Source organism: Pelecanus crispus, chromosome 4 (genome assembly GCF_030463565.1).
Source record: "Pelecanus crispus isolate bPelCri1 chromosome 4, bPelCri1.pri, whole genome shotgun sequence".
Lineage (NCBI taxonomy): Eukaryota > Metazoa > Chordata > Aves > Pelecaniformes > Pelecanidae > Pelecanus > Pelecanus crispus.
In genome coordinates this window covers 6,147,944-6,167,793 of record NC_134646.1, presented here as the reverse complement: position 1 = coordinate 6,167,793, position 19,850 = coordinate 6,147,944, and the positions used below count along the sequence as shown (strand labels likewise).

Sequence of the window (19,850 nt, the reverse complement as noted above, 5' to 3'; positions counted from 1 at the left end):
ACAGATGAAACTAGGTGCCAGAAAAGAGACACTGCATCAGGCATTATTACTTATATTCCAGCTGCCATGGAAAAATTTTGCCAGTAGCCTATAGTAATATTTGGACCAAAAATACATGGATGTGCAGCTTGCAGCATTTTGTATGATGTAGAGTGCAGCTTCTCTCACAGGTCCTCTGTTTCTGGAACGGTGTTGGAATCCGAAGGCTGAATGAACACTACAGGAATATTCTCGGATGTCCATCCTTTAGGAGTCCTATTGAAGGATCTTCTGGTAGCAAGAGGGTTTGCAAGGATCATGAATCTGGGATCATTTAGCATCAGTAGATTAAAATCTGGTACCTTGAATTTAACCAGCTTTGATGCTCTCTCAAAACCACCAAAGGGAGTGGCAACTCTGTAGATATTAGAGAAATAAAAGTAAAACGTGATTTTAAAAATACCTGTTTTCTATTCCTCCCAGGAGCTGAAAAGAACAGAAGCTATTTTAATGATACAGATTTGGTACAATTTCTTGTTTACATTTTCAAGCTTTTGGGAAAAGGATTCGGATTGTTTTCCTGGGAAATTCTCTTTAAGATCCGATTTATTTTCCCTTAGATAAAGCCTTCAGCCTTCTGCAAAATTCAAATGGATGGAAAAGCCGAGGGAAAAAGATGTTGCAAGAAAAGCTTGTCATTGGTGAGTCACAGTTACTAAACTTATTTTGTTGGTGATAAGTTGATAAATCTGAAAACATAGTTCGACACATTCTCTCTAGCAGGTAATTAGTTCAGGGTTCTCACGCCATTTTCTCCTATCCCCAGTTGCTTCTTCCTCCCACTATGCTATATTTCAGCACCATGTTGTTGTACCAGTTAGAATGTATATGGGTTGTGCTATAAACTTGGGTCTCTTCTGGGTTAAACAAAGACTCTTCAAAACAAAGGAGCGTTTTAAAATCCAAATTATTTCAGCAATCTGGTTTATATCATTACACTCAAACAATTGTAGCAATACAAATGAGGAGGCAGTAAAGCGTAATGTGAAGCAGAAAGGAACAGCCAAAGACAACACGCTCTGGAAGGGAGGGGAATGGGCGAGGACTTCTTATACCAGCTTTGTTTCTGAAGAAAATGTTTGTGTAACTAAACCATGAAACACTGGCTGAAATTGGCCCCTAGTCTTCGGCCAGTATTTTTTGTGTTATTCAAATGTAAATGTTCCCTCAGGCGATAAGCCTGAGAATCTAAAAGATAAGAAATACTAAGCAGGAACTGACTGGTACATACATTTGCAAATATTTTAAAACAACAGTATTTCCAAATACCTCCCCTGATTCTTCTATATTTGCAGGTTTCTAGGCTGCAAAAAAAAAAACCACTGAGTTTTTCTGTCACTTTTTCCAGACTCCTTTGTATAAGCAAATGTGACCAAACAGACTATTGTATGTGCCCTGCATTTTGATCAGCTGCATAACTTTGCTGGGATATATTCTGGCCAGTTAAGAGATGTTTAAGCTACACATGAGCACCTGATTTCTGCAAAGCTAGATACATAGTGGCATGCGAAAATGAATTTGTGTTGAAATGGAATTTCACCAGCCTTGGTAGGTTTTGTGTGTTTGATACAACACAACAGATCTGCTGGTATATATTTCCAGTGGCTCCAGGTATTATAGCAGAAGCCCAGAGAAATTAATACCAACAGAAATGAAAAGAGATCATTTGAAGATCTGACTAGGATTTTCAGCAAGATAAGTATAGATAAAACAAAACCTAAGGAGAATTCAGTACAAACAAAAAAAAGAGGGATTAATTCAGAAAAATGAATCCTTGACCTAAAAGAAATGGTACTGCTGCGTCATTACCCAGATAATTCACTGAGTTTTGGTACGAGCAGCATTTGTTGAAGGGGGTGGTGTTAACTCCAAAGGGTCAATCCTGTAAGATATAAAAAATCATGAAAGTTCTGGGGACGACACTTACTGAGAAGAGCGCTGCTTTGGATTAAGCTCTAAAAATGTTTTTCAGATGAAGATAAGACAAGATTTTGCAGCAGCAGCCAGTCCAGGCATTAAACTCTCTTGAGGTCAAAGGAAATTCTTTATACAAAGTGCCTGTGGTATCAAGCTTTTCTTGTGAAACTGTCTTCTGGGTCACAATGTCAAATTGGATACCGTATGATACTGATTAAAAATAATTGCTTGGTAATTGGCACAGAGTGAATGTAGTGATCTACATCTTACAGGGTAATAAAGATTGTTTTAATTGCTGCTCTAATTAAGATACACGTTCTCACATTGTTGTAATATTTCATTCTCATCAATATGTAAATCAAAGGGATAATCAATATGAGCAGAACAGTAATAGCTGTATAAAATGCAGAACTATTCTGTAGTGTCAAACTTCCTCTTTGTAGTATTCTTGGGTTTTAAATACATCATGTTTCTGTAACAGGAGGGTGTTCTGTGGAAATTCAAGTATCTTTTGTGGGAAAAACCCCCATGTAGTTCCTATACAAAGTCTGGCCTCAGAGAATTATGCATTCCTGCCTGCTAGGCAGAAGCACATGATGATCGACGTAAAGGAGAGTACAGTAATTGGCTAATAGATGATGATTTTCCTTTACAGCAGCAGTATATTTTTGTGAGCAATAACTTGTCTGACAACATTGTGTTGTAATGACCTGTGTTGTGTGCACATCAACTGTATCACTTGAGCTCTGATTCATTGTCTAGAAGCCTAAAACTCATGACTAAAAAATTCTAGTAGTCATTGCTCATAATAAGGGCGGAAATGCTGGTTCAGAGCCATAGGAAGTGGCACCAGGAAGTGTAAGAGATTGTTTAATATTCACTTTGCATATTCCTAAAAAGTAGGTGTATGATTTAACAAAGCAGGCACAACCACGTTTATTTTTAGCTGTTGTTTTAGCAAGGCTTCTTTTTTTTTTATCCCTGCAGTCTTTCTTACTGAACATTATATTGTCTCAACATAGGAGACAACTTGTAGTTGATTATTTGGGGAAGTCTGAAGAAATGTTTTAACTGTATTGGATTAGCACCGTCAATTGCATAATTACAAAAAGAGTAAGTTTCACATTTTAAAATGGGACGGTTGTTCTTAGAACATTCTGCTTATTGTTAATTCTGTGCAAAAAAGAGGCACAGGAGCAAAGAACCTGACCCTGCAAAATGCTCAGAGCTTCATGGTAGCTTAGTGCAAGAGCTAATGCCAATTTCACAGAGGTATTTAGGTGCTAAGGATCTGGCTAAGCACCCAGCTTCCACTAATCTCACATCAAGTTAGCACCCAAAATTCCTTTGAGGCTCTGGATCTCAGCATTTTTACAATAGAGTTCAGAATGCATTAATCAATAAAAACAGAGCCCAGTCCAGATGGACTGGATTCCTGTAGTGTTTTTGAAACAGTAGTCTTTGGGAATTGAGAAAGCTGAGCAAGAATTTATCTGGTAGGAGAGGCAGAACTAGTCAGACTTGCTTGTCTTATGTGAGTAAGATGTCGTGCTTTGTATCTTACTCATAACCCTACCTTTGACATTTTATCCAGCTCCGAGAAAGCAGATGGAATAAAGGCGCTAATTTAACTAGTATTACAAACTCCTGAACAAATGTAGATTGACGCTGTCTTTCCCACAGGTGATTACACTGGTAAAAGAGGCAAGAAGACTTTTCACCAGTAAATAGTTCTTCAATCCTAATAGGAATTAATCTCCAAGAGAAATCAGATGGCGTGGCTCTGTTCTACAGCATTTCTCTGCTAGCGCAGATTAGTTTTCATCCAGGAGGAGGAAGGGTAGCCTGGTCTGAACGGTCTATTCAGAGATCCTCAGAACCCAATTTCTCTGATCATGCACTCTGTCTAGTGCTATGTTCTATTAAACCATTACTGGCTGCCTCACAGAAAGCCCTGCCTCAGAAGGTAAAAGTGCTTGATATTTTCTGCCACTGCTTCTTCCTTGATTGAGCTGCCAGCATTGCAAGATCCCTGCAGCATAAAATGCATACTAGACATCTATGAATTCCTTAGTTTTGATTCTGCTACTATTACAAAAATTGCACTGCTACAGGGTCCAGAGTCACCTCTTCGTTGCTGGTGGTGGAAGAAAAAAAAAAAACTGAATGCTGGTTTGTGCTGAATATACGTTTAAACCGTGCATGTGTGCTTCTGTTCCAACACATCAGACATCCCTAGCTGCTAAAGTGTTGCTTTTACAGTTTGTTGTGTAACAAGGAAAGGAAAGCTGAAAGGAACCTGAATATGGCCTGTAAAGTCTGAGCACCATTTTAACAGATACTGCTGAATGAACTGGAAAGAATCTCAGGCCTATTTTCTTTGGGAGTCCTGTGCATCACATTTACTGCTAACCACACCCCCTCCTGACTAATGATGACTGTACCAGTGTTTTGCAGGAGAACAAACATAATGGCACTATATTAAATGATGAAGCGTGACAGAAAGCGATGAATGATACCCTGACTGATAACAAAATGGTGCCATTATATTACACTTTGTTTCATACAGTATCATTTGCTTTCTCTCCAAGACTGCAATTAAAGAAGTCAAAGATGCTGTGACCTAGATGCACAGAATAACTTAGTAGGACCCAGACACAGAAGTCCAGAGAGATAGCTCACCTTAGGCGCAAAGCCCATAGGCTGCTAAATTCCTGAGATGCCTAATGTTTTCCTTATACAAATGCTCAGATCTGCCTTTATCTTAGCTATACTGGCGGCTGCGCCTATCTTACACCAAAGTTCACCTGTGATTCTCTAATAATCTTTTGCCTAAACTTCCATGCTTGAAAACACACATAATATGTTACTGCAGCAAACTTTGAGCAACATAGCACATCATGGCAGTTTCACTCAAAATCCATGGCTGTTAGTGTTGAACCTCTGTGTCAGATAATAGTTAGTATGTCTGTGACTGGAGCTGTTCTGCAAGAGATTTGGATTCTCTTCAGTCTGAGGACATCTCTTTGTAAGAGTGGACATAACTGCTTATATATCGTATTCCAGCAAAAATGCTACCCAGAAATAAAAAATTAGACAGAAGGATTAGACAGAGTAGGACTCTTAGCCTAGACATCAGGCCACACACCTAATAGCAGAGAAGTATAGGTCCTGTTTTCTGTTCCTCAGTCTGTTTGTTTAATTTACTGTAAGCAGTAATTAAAGAAAGTGCATTGAAAGATCTGGGAACTCGGATGTAGACCCAGGTTTCTCTTTCCCCAAGTGAGTTTCTATATTGTTCAGCTAGAGAAAGATGTTTACTCCCTCTAGCCCAAAGAGGTTTATTGTTTTCTGTACTATGGCACAGATCTTAATAAGGGAAATGAAGAGTGTTCCCACCTCTTCCGTGGAAGAGCCAGAAACCAGGTTGTTAGACCTCTACTCAGAGTTTGACATTCCTGTAGAAATAAATCCAGGCTGGCGACATTCTATGAAAATGTTCTTTCCCAAGAAATTAACCTTATTGTCTGTACGCATTTTAAAAGAATACATGTAACCCCTGCTCTGTTTTTGGAAAGGAAGACCCTAATCTAGCCCTGCCCTGAAGACAGGCAGACAGAATTAGGTGCTGATGGCCTTAGCAAAAGAGCCATTTAAGTCACATCTAGCCTTCGCTGTAATGTTTTCTGTTGGTTAGCTTGGCATGCAGTGTGCTGCCTATTTTGAATCCCATAATCAGACACCCCACTCTCCTGTGCATTTTTAGGAGTGTAGACACCTAAGTCATGGCTGTAACATCCTCTCCAAGAGGCTAGTATCTTGAATTTCAATTTTGCAAATTCCCAGTTTCTTTTTGCATCTACTCCTTCTTGCTAGAAAACATAAATCTGAGTATACTGTATGTAACAGCTTTTCTAGGTCCACCAGGCATCCTTTTACATTCTTCTGGATGTGGATTTTTTTCCATGAGAAGGAGAGTTGTGGTGGATTATATTTATATGCCTTATGTTTTGAATTTACCAATTTCACAGTCTGGATCTGGATTTATGTGCCAGGTTTTAGGTTTTTATGGCAGTTACAAGGGAGAATATTGACCTTTCCCTTATATGAATGTACATATGTTCAAGAAATTCAGACTGTGGTGAGCCACAGTTCTGCCATGTCGTACATAGAGAAAGTCCTCATAGAAAGAAATCCAAACAGTTAGTGTTGTAAAGAGGACAACTAACAGAATATGGGACCACAGAGCAGCTAAAAATCCACAAAGAAGCCATCAGATACCATCTCAAGACACATATCCCTATTAATGGGGCCTCTGTGCCCTGTCTGATGCTGCCCTTTCACAGTAAGGACTCACATGCTGAACTCAGAATCTCTCTTGTGAGAGGGAGAACTAATTCTGTCTCTATTCCATGTATGTATATATCTTTGGCATTTTTTTGTTGGTAGGTGGTTTTGGTTTTTTTTTTTGGTTACAATAACCATAGTGCATAAACTGTGCTGTTACTGTTCCAATGTTAGCAGCTGTGGCACATCTCTCTGACTTCCATTTGCTATTTTGTCTGCTGAGAAGTGTGTGCCACACAGACTTAATTATTAACATGGTGATGTATATTGCTCTTAGGAAATCAGAATTAGTGTAGTGTCTGCAGTGCCAGTTGTGATGTTGAATTGCGTAATTTTTCAGTCCTTGCACTCATAGTTGAGGCCCACCTCAATGGCAGGAACACAAGTGATGTTTGTGGTATTTTCCTCTAAGTTTATATTGCCATGAGCCATTTTCTTTTTCAATAGATCGCTGTCTGGCGTTTTGAGGAAGAGTTTTGGTTTGGCTCAGCTGTCTGGAACTCAGCAGGAGTTATTTAGGGAAAAATTGTCCATAACTTCAATAAATAAAGATAGTGTGAATGGTATGAATGAAAGCAAAAGACATAAGTAAGAATGTGTTTTAAAACTTTCAAAATAGCTCAAAACCCAATATTGTCCATTATCTAGAAGTTCCACTGAAAGCCTTACTAGATACTAGTATACCAGTTACTATGTAAATAACTTCACTCTCAGATCCCATTCTACTTTAAATGTTTTTTAGGTCTGTAATGTTTTATCTGTTAGTTTGTTACTGAAGGTTGTCGAAGATATAAGAAGTGTTAAATGCAATAAAATACGCAATCGGCTAACTATTTGGTGTGAGGGAGTGATTGAAGGATAAAGTTCATTGTACTACCGTTGCCTAAAAACAAGCCACGTGGGTTGTATTTTTAAAAAAGAGTGGTTTGCATTATACAGCTTACAAACAAAGTTTTGACTGAGAGTTTCCCTGATAGATCTCACGATCCCGTACCTACTGAAGGCAACAACAGAAATACTGAAAGGAGTTTGAAACATTGCTGTAACCCATGATTCTCATTTATTGAGTACCCTGAATTCTGATTATTTCTTTCTTTCTTTCAGTATTTTCAACAATTCATCTTACATTCCTGGTTCTACAATTTAATTTTGGGTCCATACTTTAGAGAGAGGCTAGTTTCCTCCTTAATGCTCTCATTTGCCACTTGTAGTCTGTGTGCCTGTTCATGTTTATGCATATATTTGTAAACACAGGTGGTAGGTTTTTTTACAGCTGGTGGAAACATTTCATTTCATAGTAATTTTTCTCTGCACTGTAAAATTCAGTGTCCATTCAGAATTACCTGTTAAAGCTCCTGTAGTCAGGAAGTTCTGGCTTTGCTTCAGGTTTAAAAAGTTTAGGATATAAAGCTTCCAGCAGCTCTGGATCATCCCTAATGGCTTCTATCCAGGGAGACTGATAATACTTTGGCACAGAAGTAGTGTTGAACTTTTCAGGAGGAATTTCTTTCAGTGGTCCAGAATATCCTGCAAGGCGATCAAGGCAAAACCATAATAATACTTTGCGTTTTCTGCTTCCTTACCACCGTCTTCTGTAAGTGGGAAGTAACATACCATCATTTCACAGTTAGGTAAAATGAACAATCGAAACAAGTCACCTGGCCAAAGCTACACAGACACAGAAAGCTGGCAGCGGGAATTCATAGCCTTTTAGATAACTGCTTCAATGTATTCCACCCTCTTCTGAGGCTAAGTTTATTTTAGTTTTATATAAATTTGTTTCTATCATTATAAGCATTTGTTTGAAAACAGACTATAGCTACACAACCCTTGGGTTGAATTAACAAAAAGATTTTAAAAACAGACTTTTGGTTAAAACTAAGATAATTCTATAGTCTTTGGGTGAAATTTTCCAAAAGTATTAAAAGGAGTTAGGATCACCGCCATTATAGTGGAGTTTTTTGTCTGTGCCTCTGCCTTAGATGCTTTAAAATGTCCTACCTACTTGGTTCTCTCGTCCTTTTCATCATCTGAAAAAGTGACAAATCAGTTGTTTTCTCTGCATAGTCATCTGAGAAATAGGCTCTGATCAGAATTTTACTAAATAAATAAAGTTCCGTATTCAGTGTGATTTCTTCTAAAGCCAAGTACAATAAGGGAGGGAATGAATGGGGGGGAGGAAGCCAGACGTTAATGTACAATTTGAAGAATTAAAACCAGCAAGGGATTATCCAGTTATATGAGTTACACTATCTATTTGAAAAACAAGGGAAATTTATTCTACCCTTTTATCCTCCCGCTGCATCTATCTTTTTAAATTAATGCTGTTTCCTTCTGTAAACTTAAAAAACCCTTGTGGTTTACTATCTAGTTCTTTTGCCAGACCTTTTTTGCCTGAAGAAAGGCTTGAAGATTTCTATCATGTCTTAGCAATGGAAATTACCTCTGTTTGCATTGTATTTGACCAATGGATGCACAGAGCCTTAGCAGTCGCTAACAGAGTAGCCTTGACCTAGTTTACATAGACTGGAAAAGGTCTGCACAAAACATGCATTGAGTAATTCTGAACAAAGAATGAATTTGTAAAAACCACAGTCTGCTCATGGATAATTCATAAACAGGAAGAAGGGCTATATCACTGAATAAATTAATTAAAACAAATTAGCCTTCTCTGGGCTTTAAAGAATACAAAATAAGGCATTCTTGTAGCTCACTGCTTTAAATAAAGACAACAGTACCCTCACAGTTAAGGACTTAAAAAAGAACAGTTTATGCAGCCAGATGCAAATTCCTTTTTCCTCTGTAAAGGTTTCTAGCTAAACTTCTAGCTAGTGACTTCAGATTTACATTTATGGGTAATTAAACTACAATGGATAACTTTCAGACTGTTGAGCAGTCTGTTGCATATTAGAAACAAAGGTTTGGCAATGCAAAATCAATATATTAATCTGGTTTTAAATCTGAGGATCTGTTTCTCGATGTTTATAAGACCAGTAAATATAGGAGCAGTCTTTCTTGATATTAATGCATGTTTTCAGTTTAGGGAGAAGTAGTACAAAAGGCATATCAAATCTTTAAAAATGAACAGAAGCAACTGAAGAGCACCATTTAACACTTCTGTGTGAGATTCTGATTAGTTACCTGACTCAGATTTGTCGATTTCTAATAGTAAGTCCATTAAAAAATTCTTGTTGAAGATGGTGTTTTATGAAGAGGTCCTTCCTCTGCTGTGAAATGAGAACTAAACATATTTAATGTCTGTAAACTCATATATTACCTGGGGCAATGTTGTCAGGGTGTGGTGGGCTCCGGGGATCAGGTGTATTGGGAGGTGTCATTGGGGCATGCTGGGGAATTCCGTCCACACTGAGGCCGTCCATTCTAACACTCGGTATGGGCTCTCCACGCTGCATTCAAATAGAAATAAATATCATTGACAGCACAGGCAAAAAACCCCCTTTGTGATTCTCTGTTGAGGGTTGGAGTCATACTCCAGTTGAGAGCCCAGATCTGAGATCCCGGGCACACCATCCGAAGGCACGCTGTCCTGCTGTTTGGTACCCTGTTTGCTAGGCAGCACTCCCCAGGATTTTCTGCCTGTTGGCCAGAAGATGAAACAGTTTCACAACCCTCTTACATTGCCTATGTAAGCAAAAAGAATAATTTTTCAGTGTTAAGAATGATATTCCAGCACAATTTTAAATGTCTATTACAAGTGTGTGAATGCTTTATTGAAAGGATTGGAGGTGATGTGAGCTAGGTCAACAAGACTCCTAAAGCCTTATAACCATCCAGCTGAGTTGTGTGATCTTTTTCCTAAATTTTGGATATTTAAATCTTGGTATGCAGTCTACGAAGAGAGTTCATCCCATCTGCTGCTTACACCAATCACCACAAAATCTACCTGTGCATGTGGGCTGTGTGGTTCACAGCAAAGAGTAGATCTGGTCACTTTGGCAGGGGGGCCCATAAAATGCGTCCCATGGATCACTAGACGCCGTTACGTGGCCAGACAGAGCACTCTTGCTACCCAGAGATTCAAGAAAGCTGGCAAGTTTGAGCCATTTGAGTTTCAAAGCACTGATTCTTCAAAGTGTCTCTTCCCATATCAGTTGCAAATTCACTGCATTTGTTGAATTGCTTTTGTTTGGGATTTTGTTTTCCTTTATTTGTGGTAGAAAGAACTTCAGTGCAGGACACTTTCTGGAGATTCGTGATATGCTGTTATTTTCCACCCTCCTATCGGGTCATCGGATCTAAGGAAACATCCAAAGGCTTAATCATTGTTGCATAAATATAGAATTAGAGTCTCGTAAGAAGTCAGTATCTTATTTTAGCTATGACACATAGGCTAAAGGCAATTTAAATATAGACTGGTTTAGAGTAAGAGTTTCTTAAAGTAGGAAAGCAAACAAATACTTGTTTAAACTTGAAACAAAAAAAAAAAGATCAGGGCAGTATGTTTTCTAGCCATCCTGAAGCATGTTAGAAAGATTAATTTAGGCAGGCAGAATCATAAAGATGATGAAGATGATACCAGTGGTGGCTAAACAGGCATTTAAGGGAAGGGAACCGAAACCAGAGAGGCATAATTTTTTCACGTCAGGATGTCATACTGACTGTGCAGCATGTGCACTCTATGTGTTTTTGTGGGAAGAGGTAGGCTAGAGGGGAACTGACCTGTCAGACCCTATAGCAAAAGCATGGAACTGGATACAGAAATTCTGACGAGATTGATGGTGGTGTGCTCAGAATTTATCTGTGTAGCTTCTAATACTCAATAGAGGGAGAAATTGGGGACAGTATTCATAGATGGGCTTCTAAATAATAGTGTTCAATAATAGTTTTGGGTGTTCAGTAAAGTCATTCAGATTTTTTATATGGGATTTCTTTTGTGCAGATTTATTTTAAAAAGGCAGATTTATCAAAACTGAAACATGATCCCATCTGATCCCTGTGTAGTTTAATTTCTGTTGAGTAAGTGACCAAAGAAGTTCGCAATATCTGCACCATAAAAAAAAGAAAAGTAAAATTTTTTCTTCTATGTCATGGAATATTAAGGCATAATTTTCTTCCCAAGTAAAGTTACTTTTTTGTATGGGAAATGTAAAGGTCACAGAATTACAAATGTATTTACCTTTACAGTCAACAAAGCATAGTGAATTCCTTCTTCTAGAAGGGAAGAAAAGTATTTTAGAGATTTCAGCTGTGATACTGGAAATAGTGAACTCAGCTCCAATAATAGCCTCTCTGTTGTGAGATTCCTCAACATTTTGGTTAGCATGGACAATGGTAAATTGCAAATACCTCTTTTATTGTCTGCTCCCAAAGCCTCCTTCTGAGATGCAATTAGACATGTTTCCTTAGAGTGAACAAATCACATTCATTTTATTGTTTCTGATTAATTTACAAGTGCGTATGTATTTTCTTTAGTAAAATTGAACATAACATGAGTAAGCCCTTTGGTGCTTTGCTGTTGTGATTAATAAATTAATTGTTTCCTGTTTGTACCGATACAAATTTTATATTATCACAATAATACCTTACCTATAGTTACTATTTTTCTTACTATTTTTCTTATCCCCAGTGAAGATTAAAGAAGAATTGAGTCAAAGTCTTCGTATGGATTCTGTAGGGGTTGGATGCAAACACAATCATAGCGCCACCTATGCAATTATTAGTTGTAAAAGCTTCAGGGAAAGAGAATTGCTGTTCCACAAGAAATATTTCCTAGGTTAATTGATAATAATTAACTTCTGTAGCACGTATTCCTTTTCGTCTTCAAAGCAGCTTAAAAGTACCGGGACAAATTCTGCTTCTTTAGTCGCGTATCTTTGTATCTGAAATCAGTGGGGATGCATACATGTAGCTGAGAAGCAGAATTTAATGCAATACTGGAATTAGAGGGGCTGCTTGTGTGCTGTATTAGTCTGGGTATAGAGTATCCGTGTTCAAATAATTAAAACCTCGCAGCATGTTGGAGAGCTAGGTAAAATTTATGAATGTTGTTGTCCCTATTTTCAGAGGTTAAGCAAAAGGTTTAAATATTTTGCAAAGGCCACATATGAGACAAATGCCAGCTGCATTTAGTTCCTGCCATGAGGATTCCCAGGGTATCGCTAATGCTTTAACCCAATTCCTGAAGGACTAGTTCAAAGAATAATTGTCTGTCAGTGACAAGCTCCATCCTTTTTCTCCCTGTTGAGACAGGCAGACCAGAATTGTGTTAGTGCCAGTTGTGGGAATCATTTTGCTGCCTGAGAACCATGTTGAGACCACCAACCTATTTTAATAAAAATACTGGTTGCATGAAACAGACTTGTTTCTTCCAACCTTTTGAATATCATTAACTAGTTCATTTTCACATTAACTAGTTAATTTTCAGTAGTCAACGAGCCAATTGTTACAGGATGAGAACTCTGATCACTAGTAACCTGAATCAGATTTGAATGGGAATGATTTGAATCTGATGTCCTTACATATTAAGGCTTTCAGATTTTTTATTTGTCTATAGGAGCTCAATAAAATAGAAATGGCTCACTTCATGTTAGCCTCATTCTAGTACAGTATTATTCTTCCTGAAGCTACAAATAAATCATGCACAATGTGTATCATGATCACCAAGGGAACGCCAAGCTAGTCTCACTGTGTTTCATTAATAAGTTATTACAAAATACTCACATTTCTTGGCTTGTTTGCTACATAATGATAGTTTTCATATGTGTATTTGTCAGATCTCCGCTGACGTCTCTTGAAGAGTCTTGCACCTCTGTTGCTGAGTGTTGATAGTTCCTCTACCATGATATCTCTGGGGGTGCTGACCTTTTTTCCAAGGTTTAAGCTGGGTGAGACTGCAATACAATGGATAAATACATACCTCTGTTTTTCTTAAATGCCTGATATTGCATACCCTACACTTGAAATCCAACAACATATCTAACAACACATCCAACAACTTATCTAACACATGACATAGCTTCATACAGTGTTAGTGAAATTAATCATTCTTCCAAAATTTTGGAGCAGAGTATGGAACACCACAAACCTGTTTTTTTGAAGATGCTAAGCACATCAAGCTCCAAATTTACTTCATCTGAATGGCATTCAGCCGTTATCAAAATCAGATCTATAATGTCCTACACACCATCTTAATAGCAGACTGGTAAAAACTGGCTTCTGCTGAAACAAGGAACAAAATTCCATCTGACCCCAGTGTTCCCACATCAAATCTTCAGTTAGCTTTGTGGGCCCTGCATTGGAGAGATGAGTAAGTAACCCCTTTTAAACGTACCTACCAGTTTCTTATTGCTTATAAACATTTTTTTTCAATTTTTCTTTAATATTCTGCTTGCTTTCAAAATCCAGAGCATGTTTTGCACTTTAAGAAAAGTTTGCATTCGGAAGTCTGTATTAAATAGTATTTTTTAACTATTTTTAAAGAGCTTTCAAAATAAAGCTCAAGGTGTTGAAAATGAGAGCCCTAATGAAGAATTACAAAATGCTTCTAGGAACTGATATATTCAGAACATTTTCTTTTTAATTCTCTCTAAGAGGAAACTGAAGTACTAAGTGCAATGTTACTTTATTCACTGCTTGGGAAAAATTCCTTCTTTGTCTTCAGTGACCTCCTGGGCCATTTGAAAATGAAAATGCATAAGCAGTGGAAGGGGAGATCAATTTGGACTGTAAATGGAGAACTCTGAATATCAGAAACTCTACTGGTCATCTTTGTGGTAATGTTCTGGAAACTGGGATACCGGTGGCTATGAGCAAGCTGTTGCTTAGTAAGTGAACTCTTTCACTAGATGTCCTCAACGTATAGATAAAGCTTAAACCTTAGACTACAGTAACTTCAACACTGAACAAACTGTAATTTATTTCTGCTTAGAAGGTTGTAGAATTTAACAAATATAACAATAATTGGATCGCATAGTAAAACCAGAATTTTAAAGAAAATAATTCCTATTGCCACTTACTTTATCATTTTATTAATTGAAATTGTTCTCAGTTGTTCATAAACTTCAGGAAGAAAAATAGGAAGATGCAGTGTGCTTTGAGGATGATATCAATGGTCTTGTCTGTTTCTTTGATCCACTTACTTAAAGTCACATTCTGTTATTTCTTTGATAATAAGACATTCTATTCTTTACATGTTCTTATGGTCTACAGGATTTAAAATTCTGAACTTTGACATATATTTTAATGCATTAAAATTAAATGAAAGCAAATTATATGTAAGACGCTGTATCTTGCTTCCAGAGTAAGCACACAGGACACCCAGTTTAAAATTAACATTACAGATTAATTAGCTGCAGAAGGTACCTAATGTCAAAGTTAATATTGCATACGCAGAGCTTCATTTTGAGTAAATGGAATGTTCAACATGGCATATGTCTCCTAGTAACTTTATGTTGGAAAAACATAAGTGTGATTTGCTGACGTTTAGGAAAACTTAATTGAGACAGGTATATTAAATATTTAGCCAAAGCTGTATAGACAAGAGTTTTCCATGTAGTAAATCAAACAAGTCTGTGGGCCCTGGAGTGCATCACTGTTGATCCACTGCTGTTCCTACGGATTTCAATTGAATGTTTGCAATAGATTTAACCGGAGCAAGAGCAAGCTAACTGTACCATGGGCCAGAGCATGCACTTCTGCTTTAAAAATAGTATGCACAAAGAATCCTAACACCCTCCTGTTATTTAAGAGGTAACTACAAAACAGAGAGTTCTTAACGTGGAAGAAAATGACTCAGCTTGCCCAGTGTAGCCATATCAGTGACAGATAGTGGTGGTTTTTTGGCTCTGTGGTTGAGATAAGCACAGTAGTTACTGGCCTGTGGCCTGAAATTTAGATCCACAAATCATATTTTGATTTTGTCATTTCTTACGATTACTCCAGGGGTATGGACTGTTGGATGGTTTTATATTAGTAAGAAATTACCCCTCAAGTCAGCAACATTTTCACATAGAAAACGCTTTTCTTTATTGCACACAGAGTGGGTAGTATGTCCATCCTCAGAGACTGAGGTGCTGAGGTGATTGCAGATCTCTGTCCAAACCACTCAGTATTCTGGGACACGCTGGATGTTAACTATTTTGGGCCTTGCTGTTCCCTTACATATGTACTGTTCTTGTTAATGTTAACTGAAGGCTCCAAGGTACTTTGTAACCCACAGTTGTGTACTATTGTGTATCCAGGCAGCATCCCAAAAACATAAGTGTGAAGTTCACTTGAATCCCTTGCCAACTAAAATCTAATCATCTGTCTAGTTTTATGATGTGTCTAGGGATTGTTTCAGTGTTGGTGCAGAAAAGGTGATAAAGATTGGGAAAAGGAGGACATTTAGAGGATGATAGAAAGAGAACATCAATGTCATAAATGGACATTGAAAATTAATAGTGGAAGTTTAATTCACAGTTTAATCCTAATCTTAACCTTTTAGCTTCATTTCTTAATTTGTTCCCGTCAAGTCCTTCCTGTCCTGTGCTTAAAATCATAACAGACTGTATATAAATATGATTTATATAGTTCCTCCTGCATTCACTGCCCAATCCCCCTTTAATCCTTCAGTTTACAATCTTCTAAATACCTTAATCTGGATTATAAATTTTAATAAAGAATATCAGATAGTATATTTGTTGTTGTATCAGACATAAGATTTTTTTTTAACTATATCATGAAACATAATCAGGTAGCTACTGAAGAATGCGTTTAAGAAGTAGTATAGAACTGGACATGAGATTTAACTGTAACTGAAAGCTAACCTGATGAACTCCAAGGGCTTCCCTAAACATATGTATTTACAGACATGTTTAGCTCTACCAAGTAGCCTTAGAAATGTTATGATTAGTCCAAGTCTGCCAGTAAAGAACCAAGAGGTTGGGGAGATCACTACATCCACACGCTGATTTACTACTACAGTCTCTCTCTTCTGAGACCATAAGAGCATTTACAGTTAGTGTTTATTCCTGCAGCATTTTGTGATGTGTCGAACTTCTCTAAAACACAAAGTCATGTCCCACAAGCCAACAGGAGATGTGGACTTTCAGTCATTAACAGTCTTGCCCAGAGGTTGGTAATCTTTGAGACACTCATAAAAACTTGGCTGATTTTATATCTTATCAACAACATTTTCTGCTATGAAAATCTTTTAACAAGGAATTTGTTTACCTGAAAGCATTATAATACAAAGGGGCTGAAAGAAAAATGCAGTAGTTATGCTTTCTGTGTGTCATTCCAGGCTACTGGGGCTTGCGCTACAGAATCTTCTGTTACTGTTTACCTCTGTTAACAGTGGGGAGTTTCACGGGTCTGTGAGACGGGCTGAAACAGTACGTTTAATTTGTACGTAATTACCAGGTGCAGGACCTTTGTTACTAATACCGATGCAAAACCCAGGAAGACAGCAGTTCACCCTCCAGATCTCAGGTTAAGCTTGTTCAGTCAACAATTAAGGGGAAAATAAAATGTCAAACGTTATTAGAGCTGAATTTAGTAATTTAAAAACCATATTTCTCCTTGATTTTTCCAAGAATTGTTCAGATTTGGTCCCAAAGAACTAGTGTATGCTTTGTGTGATTCAGCTTTGATTGTCCTTCTGTTTCTTAACTGGTTTCACTGAGCCTGTACAGTTATAAATTTCAGACTCTTATCACACCCATTTCATGAAATTTCATATTTTTTTTAACATTAAATATCCCAGGCATCCAAAGAAGATGCAAAAGTGGAATATACACTTAAAGAGTTAGTATTGCCTTCAGTGGCCACATATTACAGCATATCTTGTAGGATAAGCTGTCATATCTATGCGTATGAATCTAAACTTGACAGCAAATCTGATAATGCGTAAATAATAAAAAGGACAGATTATGTGAGGCAAATGCCAAGCATCAGCACAGATTATCCAATAACTCCAATGGTTTCAAGGACTGTATGGTAGATTTATTAGTATTGCTATGAATAGTAGCAACATTTACCATGTGAAGTGCCTGGTTCCAAACAAATATATGAAAGACCTTTTTTTTTGCCCTGAAGAGCTGATAGCTGATATTTCAGGCACATACAGTACTTGGGTTTACAATACAAAAAAAACCCTGGAGTTGTAATGAAATCTGTAAGGGCAGACTGGCTTTCCAAGTTAAGTGTGTGTTCAGTGGAGAATGGAAAGAGGAAAGAGGTATTTGCTTAGGAATAGAAATTACAGAAAAAGACTATGGAAATATAAGAAGGACTAGGACCAGGCACTGAAACTCGTAACTTCTTTTTCTAAAAACCTTATGTTGCTTATCCTACTCTTCCTGCAATCACAATGGTCAGTGAGTGAGTACAGAAACCATCCCTAAATTCTTTGGAGCAAAAGCCCACAAGAAAAATTTTCAATATTGGAATTTAATGTTCAGTGTTTTATCCTCTGTGAGTGGTATAATCTTCATAAATTCTAAATATTAATGGAGCTCCCTGTTTTTTTAGTGAGGCTTGTGGGGTGCTTATCACTTTTACATAGATGGTAAAAAAGGCTTCATGGGGGAGGATTGGAAGGATCTCCAAAAGCATCCAGCCCATACCTAATGAAAGCCAAGCAAATTTGTATTCCTAACTGAGTTAATTGCTTCTTAAGGTGTCACACTAGAAGCGTAATTTTAAGAAGCTGTTTTAGAAAAATCATAGCATCATAGAATCATGGAATGGTTTGGGTTGGAAGGGACCTTAAAGATCACCTAGCTCCTCTCCCCCTGCCATGGGCAGGGACACCTTCCACTAGGCCAGGTTGCTCAAAGCTCCATCCCACCTGGCCTTGAACGCTTCCAGGGATGGGGCATCCACAGGTTCTCCGGGCAACCTGTTCCAGTGCCTCACCCCCTCATAGTGAAGAATTTCTTCCTTGTATCTAATCTAAATCTACTCTCTTGCAGTTTAAAGCCATTACCCAAACTACCTTCTCATAAGTGTCTGCATTCTCATCAGTGCAACAACAGAAGATTTCTCCATATAAGATTAATTGGCGGCTGTGCATTAGAGAGAATTGCCAAATGCTAGTAAAATTTGTTAGTTACAAAGATAAAGTTTGAGAGGAAGGAACAGAGATGTAAACATTTGTTTCAAAATTTTTTATCATTCATATAGCAAAAAAAGAGGGTACACATCATCATGTTTCTTAGATGATAGCCTTTTGAAATGGATTTAAGTCATGTTATTATCCCCAAATAATATTCTGAAAGGCTATCCTAGCAGAATGTACATCAGCTGTTAGATTACTTCATTCCTCCACAGCAGTTGTTCATCTGAAAATAGCTTTCAAATGAAAAGAGGCAACTACAAAAGGATTAGTTACCATAGGCAGCATGATACTCCCACAAGATTATTTATGGCAAAACACCCAGAGACAAAGCTGTAAGAGAGTTAAACTCTATGATTAAAAAAATGTATTAGGGAGGGCTAGAGGACATTGCATATACAGTAAGCTGGGTTCAGCGCTATACCATTTCTGTGTATTTCATCCATAATGGCTGATGCTTGTTGTTTCCTCTCTTTGACCATGGCAGAATGTGATAACATTGTGATTTTCTGATACGATTTTTCCTTGCTGAAAAAAAACAACACATTTTTACATTGTTGAGCCAGCTCGCACAATTCAGCCAACTTTAATTTCTAATAGCCTGTTTAGAATGGCTGAATAGTGAAGTTAGTTATTTCTGATTTAGAAATACTGCACTTCTAATGGTGCAAAATGCACTGGCAGTTCTTGCTTGCAGACAGGTGCTAGGTCATGTTCGGATGGGTAGAAAATTCGAAGGAATGGACTTTGAGTTGGCTACATAAATTCTGTAGCAAAATCAGTGTCAGTGGTCTAGGCCTTCTCACATCTACACATTATATTAAAAGATGTAAATTAATAACTAATATTTTAATTACATCGTGGTTTATGATTTCAGAAATGTTACATTTTGACATTTCTTAATCTACTAACGAATTTGAGGAACTAAATGAGATGCTCTGGCATCTTTCAAGAAAGCGCATTTCTGACTAAGTAAAAAAATAAACATCTTTTTAATTGCAGAGTCAAGAGGTTACATAAACGTCTTTTATATGACAGTTTGTAGGACAGACAATGTCAAAATATTTCAGGAAACAATACACTTACCCTACTGTTTTGTTGTGCAGAAAAAAGCGGTGTCAACCCTTTAGTTGAAGCTTCAGGAGTTAGTTATGCATGGGGATGACCTGCCTGGTCCAGGATGGTTTCTACCCTTGTGCTTGGATCTGCATGGTACCTAGTACCGAGACAAACTGGGGGCTGATCCTCTTCAAAGGGATTGGCATCCAGCTGACATCAACTAGTTATATATAGCATCAAACACTCCAGCTACTCATATCTTCCTGGCGAAAGAAGAGAACAGAAAAGATTCAACTGCACCGACAACAAAGAGAGTTTATATCCCTTTCAGAGCTTATTGGAAGATTTAATGGCATGCTCCCCTCATACTCATACAGATCATCTCCTCATCGCCTCTGAGAATAATAATCTCCGTATTATAACCAGGAAA

The 19,850-nt window shown here is 37.6% G+C and overlaps 1 protein-coding gene across 1 annotated transcript; it reads right to left on the bottom strand.

Annotated features, from left to right (window-relative positions):
* Positions 1–164: 164 nt before the first annotated feature.
* MYOZ2 (myozenin 2) lies at positions 165–18,861 on the bottom strand. Its single transcript, XM_009479211.2, has 5 exons — positions 18,786–18,861; positions 12,985–13,154; positions 9,581–9,710; positions 7,647–7,830; positions 165–396 (listed from the first exon to the last, which is right to left on the bottom strand). Exons 1-5 carry the CDS (start codon positions 18,859–18,861, stop codon positions 165–167), a joined length of 792 nt encoding a protein of 263 aa, XP_009477486.1.
* Positions 18,862–19,850: the final 989 nt, after the last annotated feature.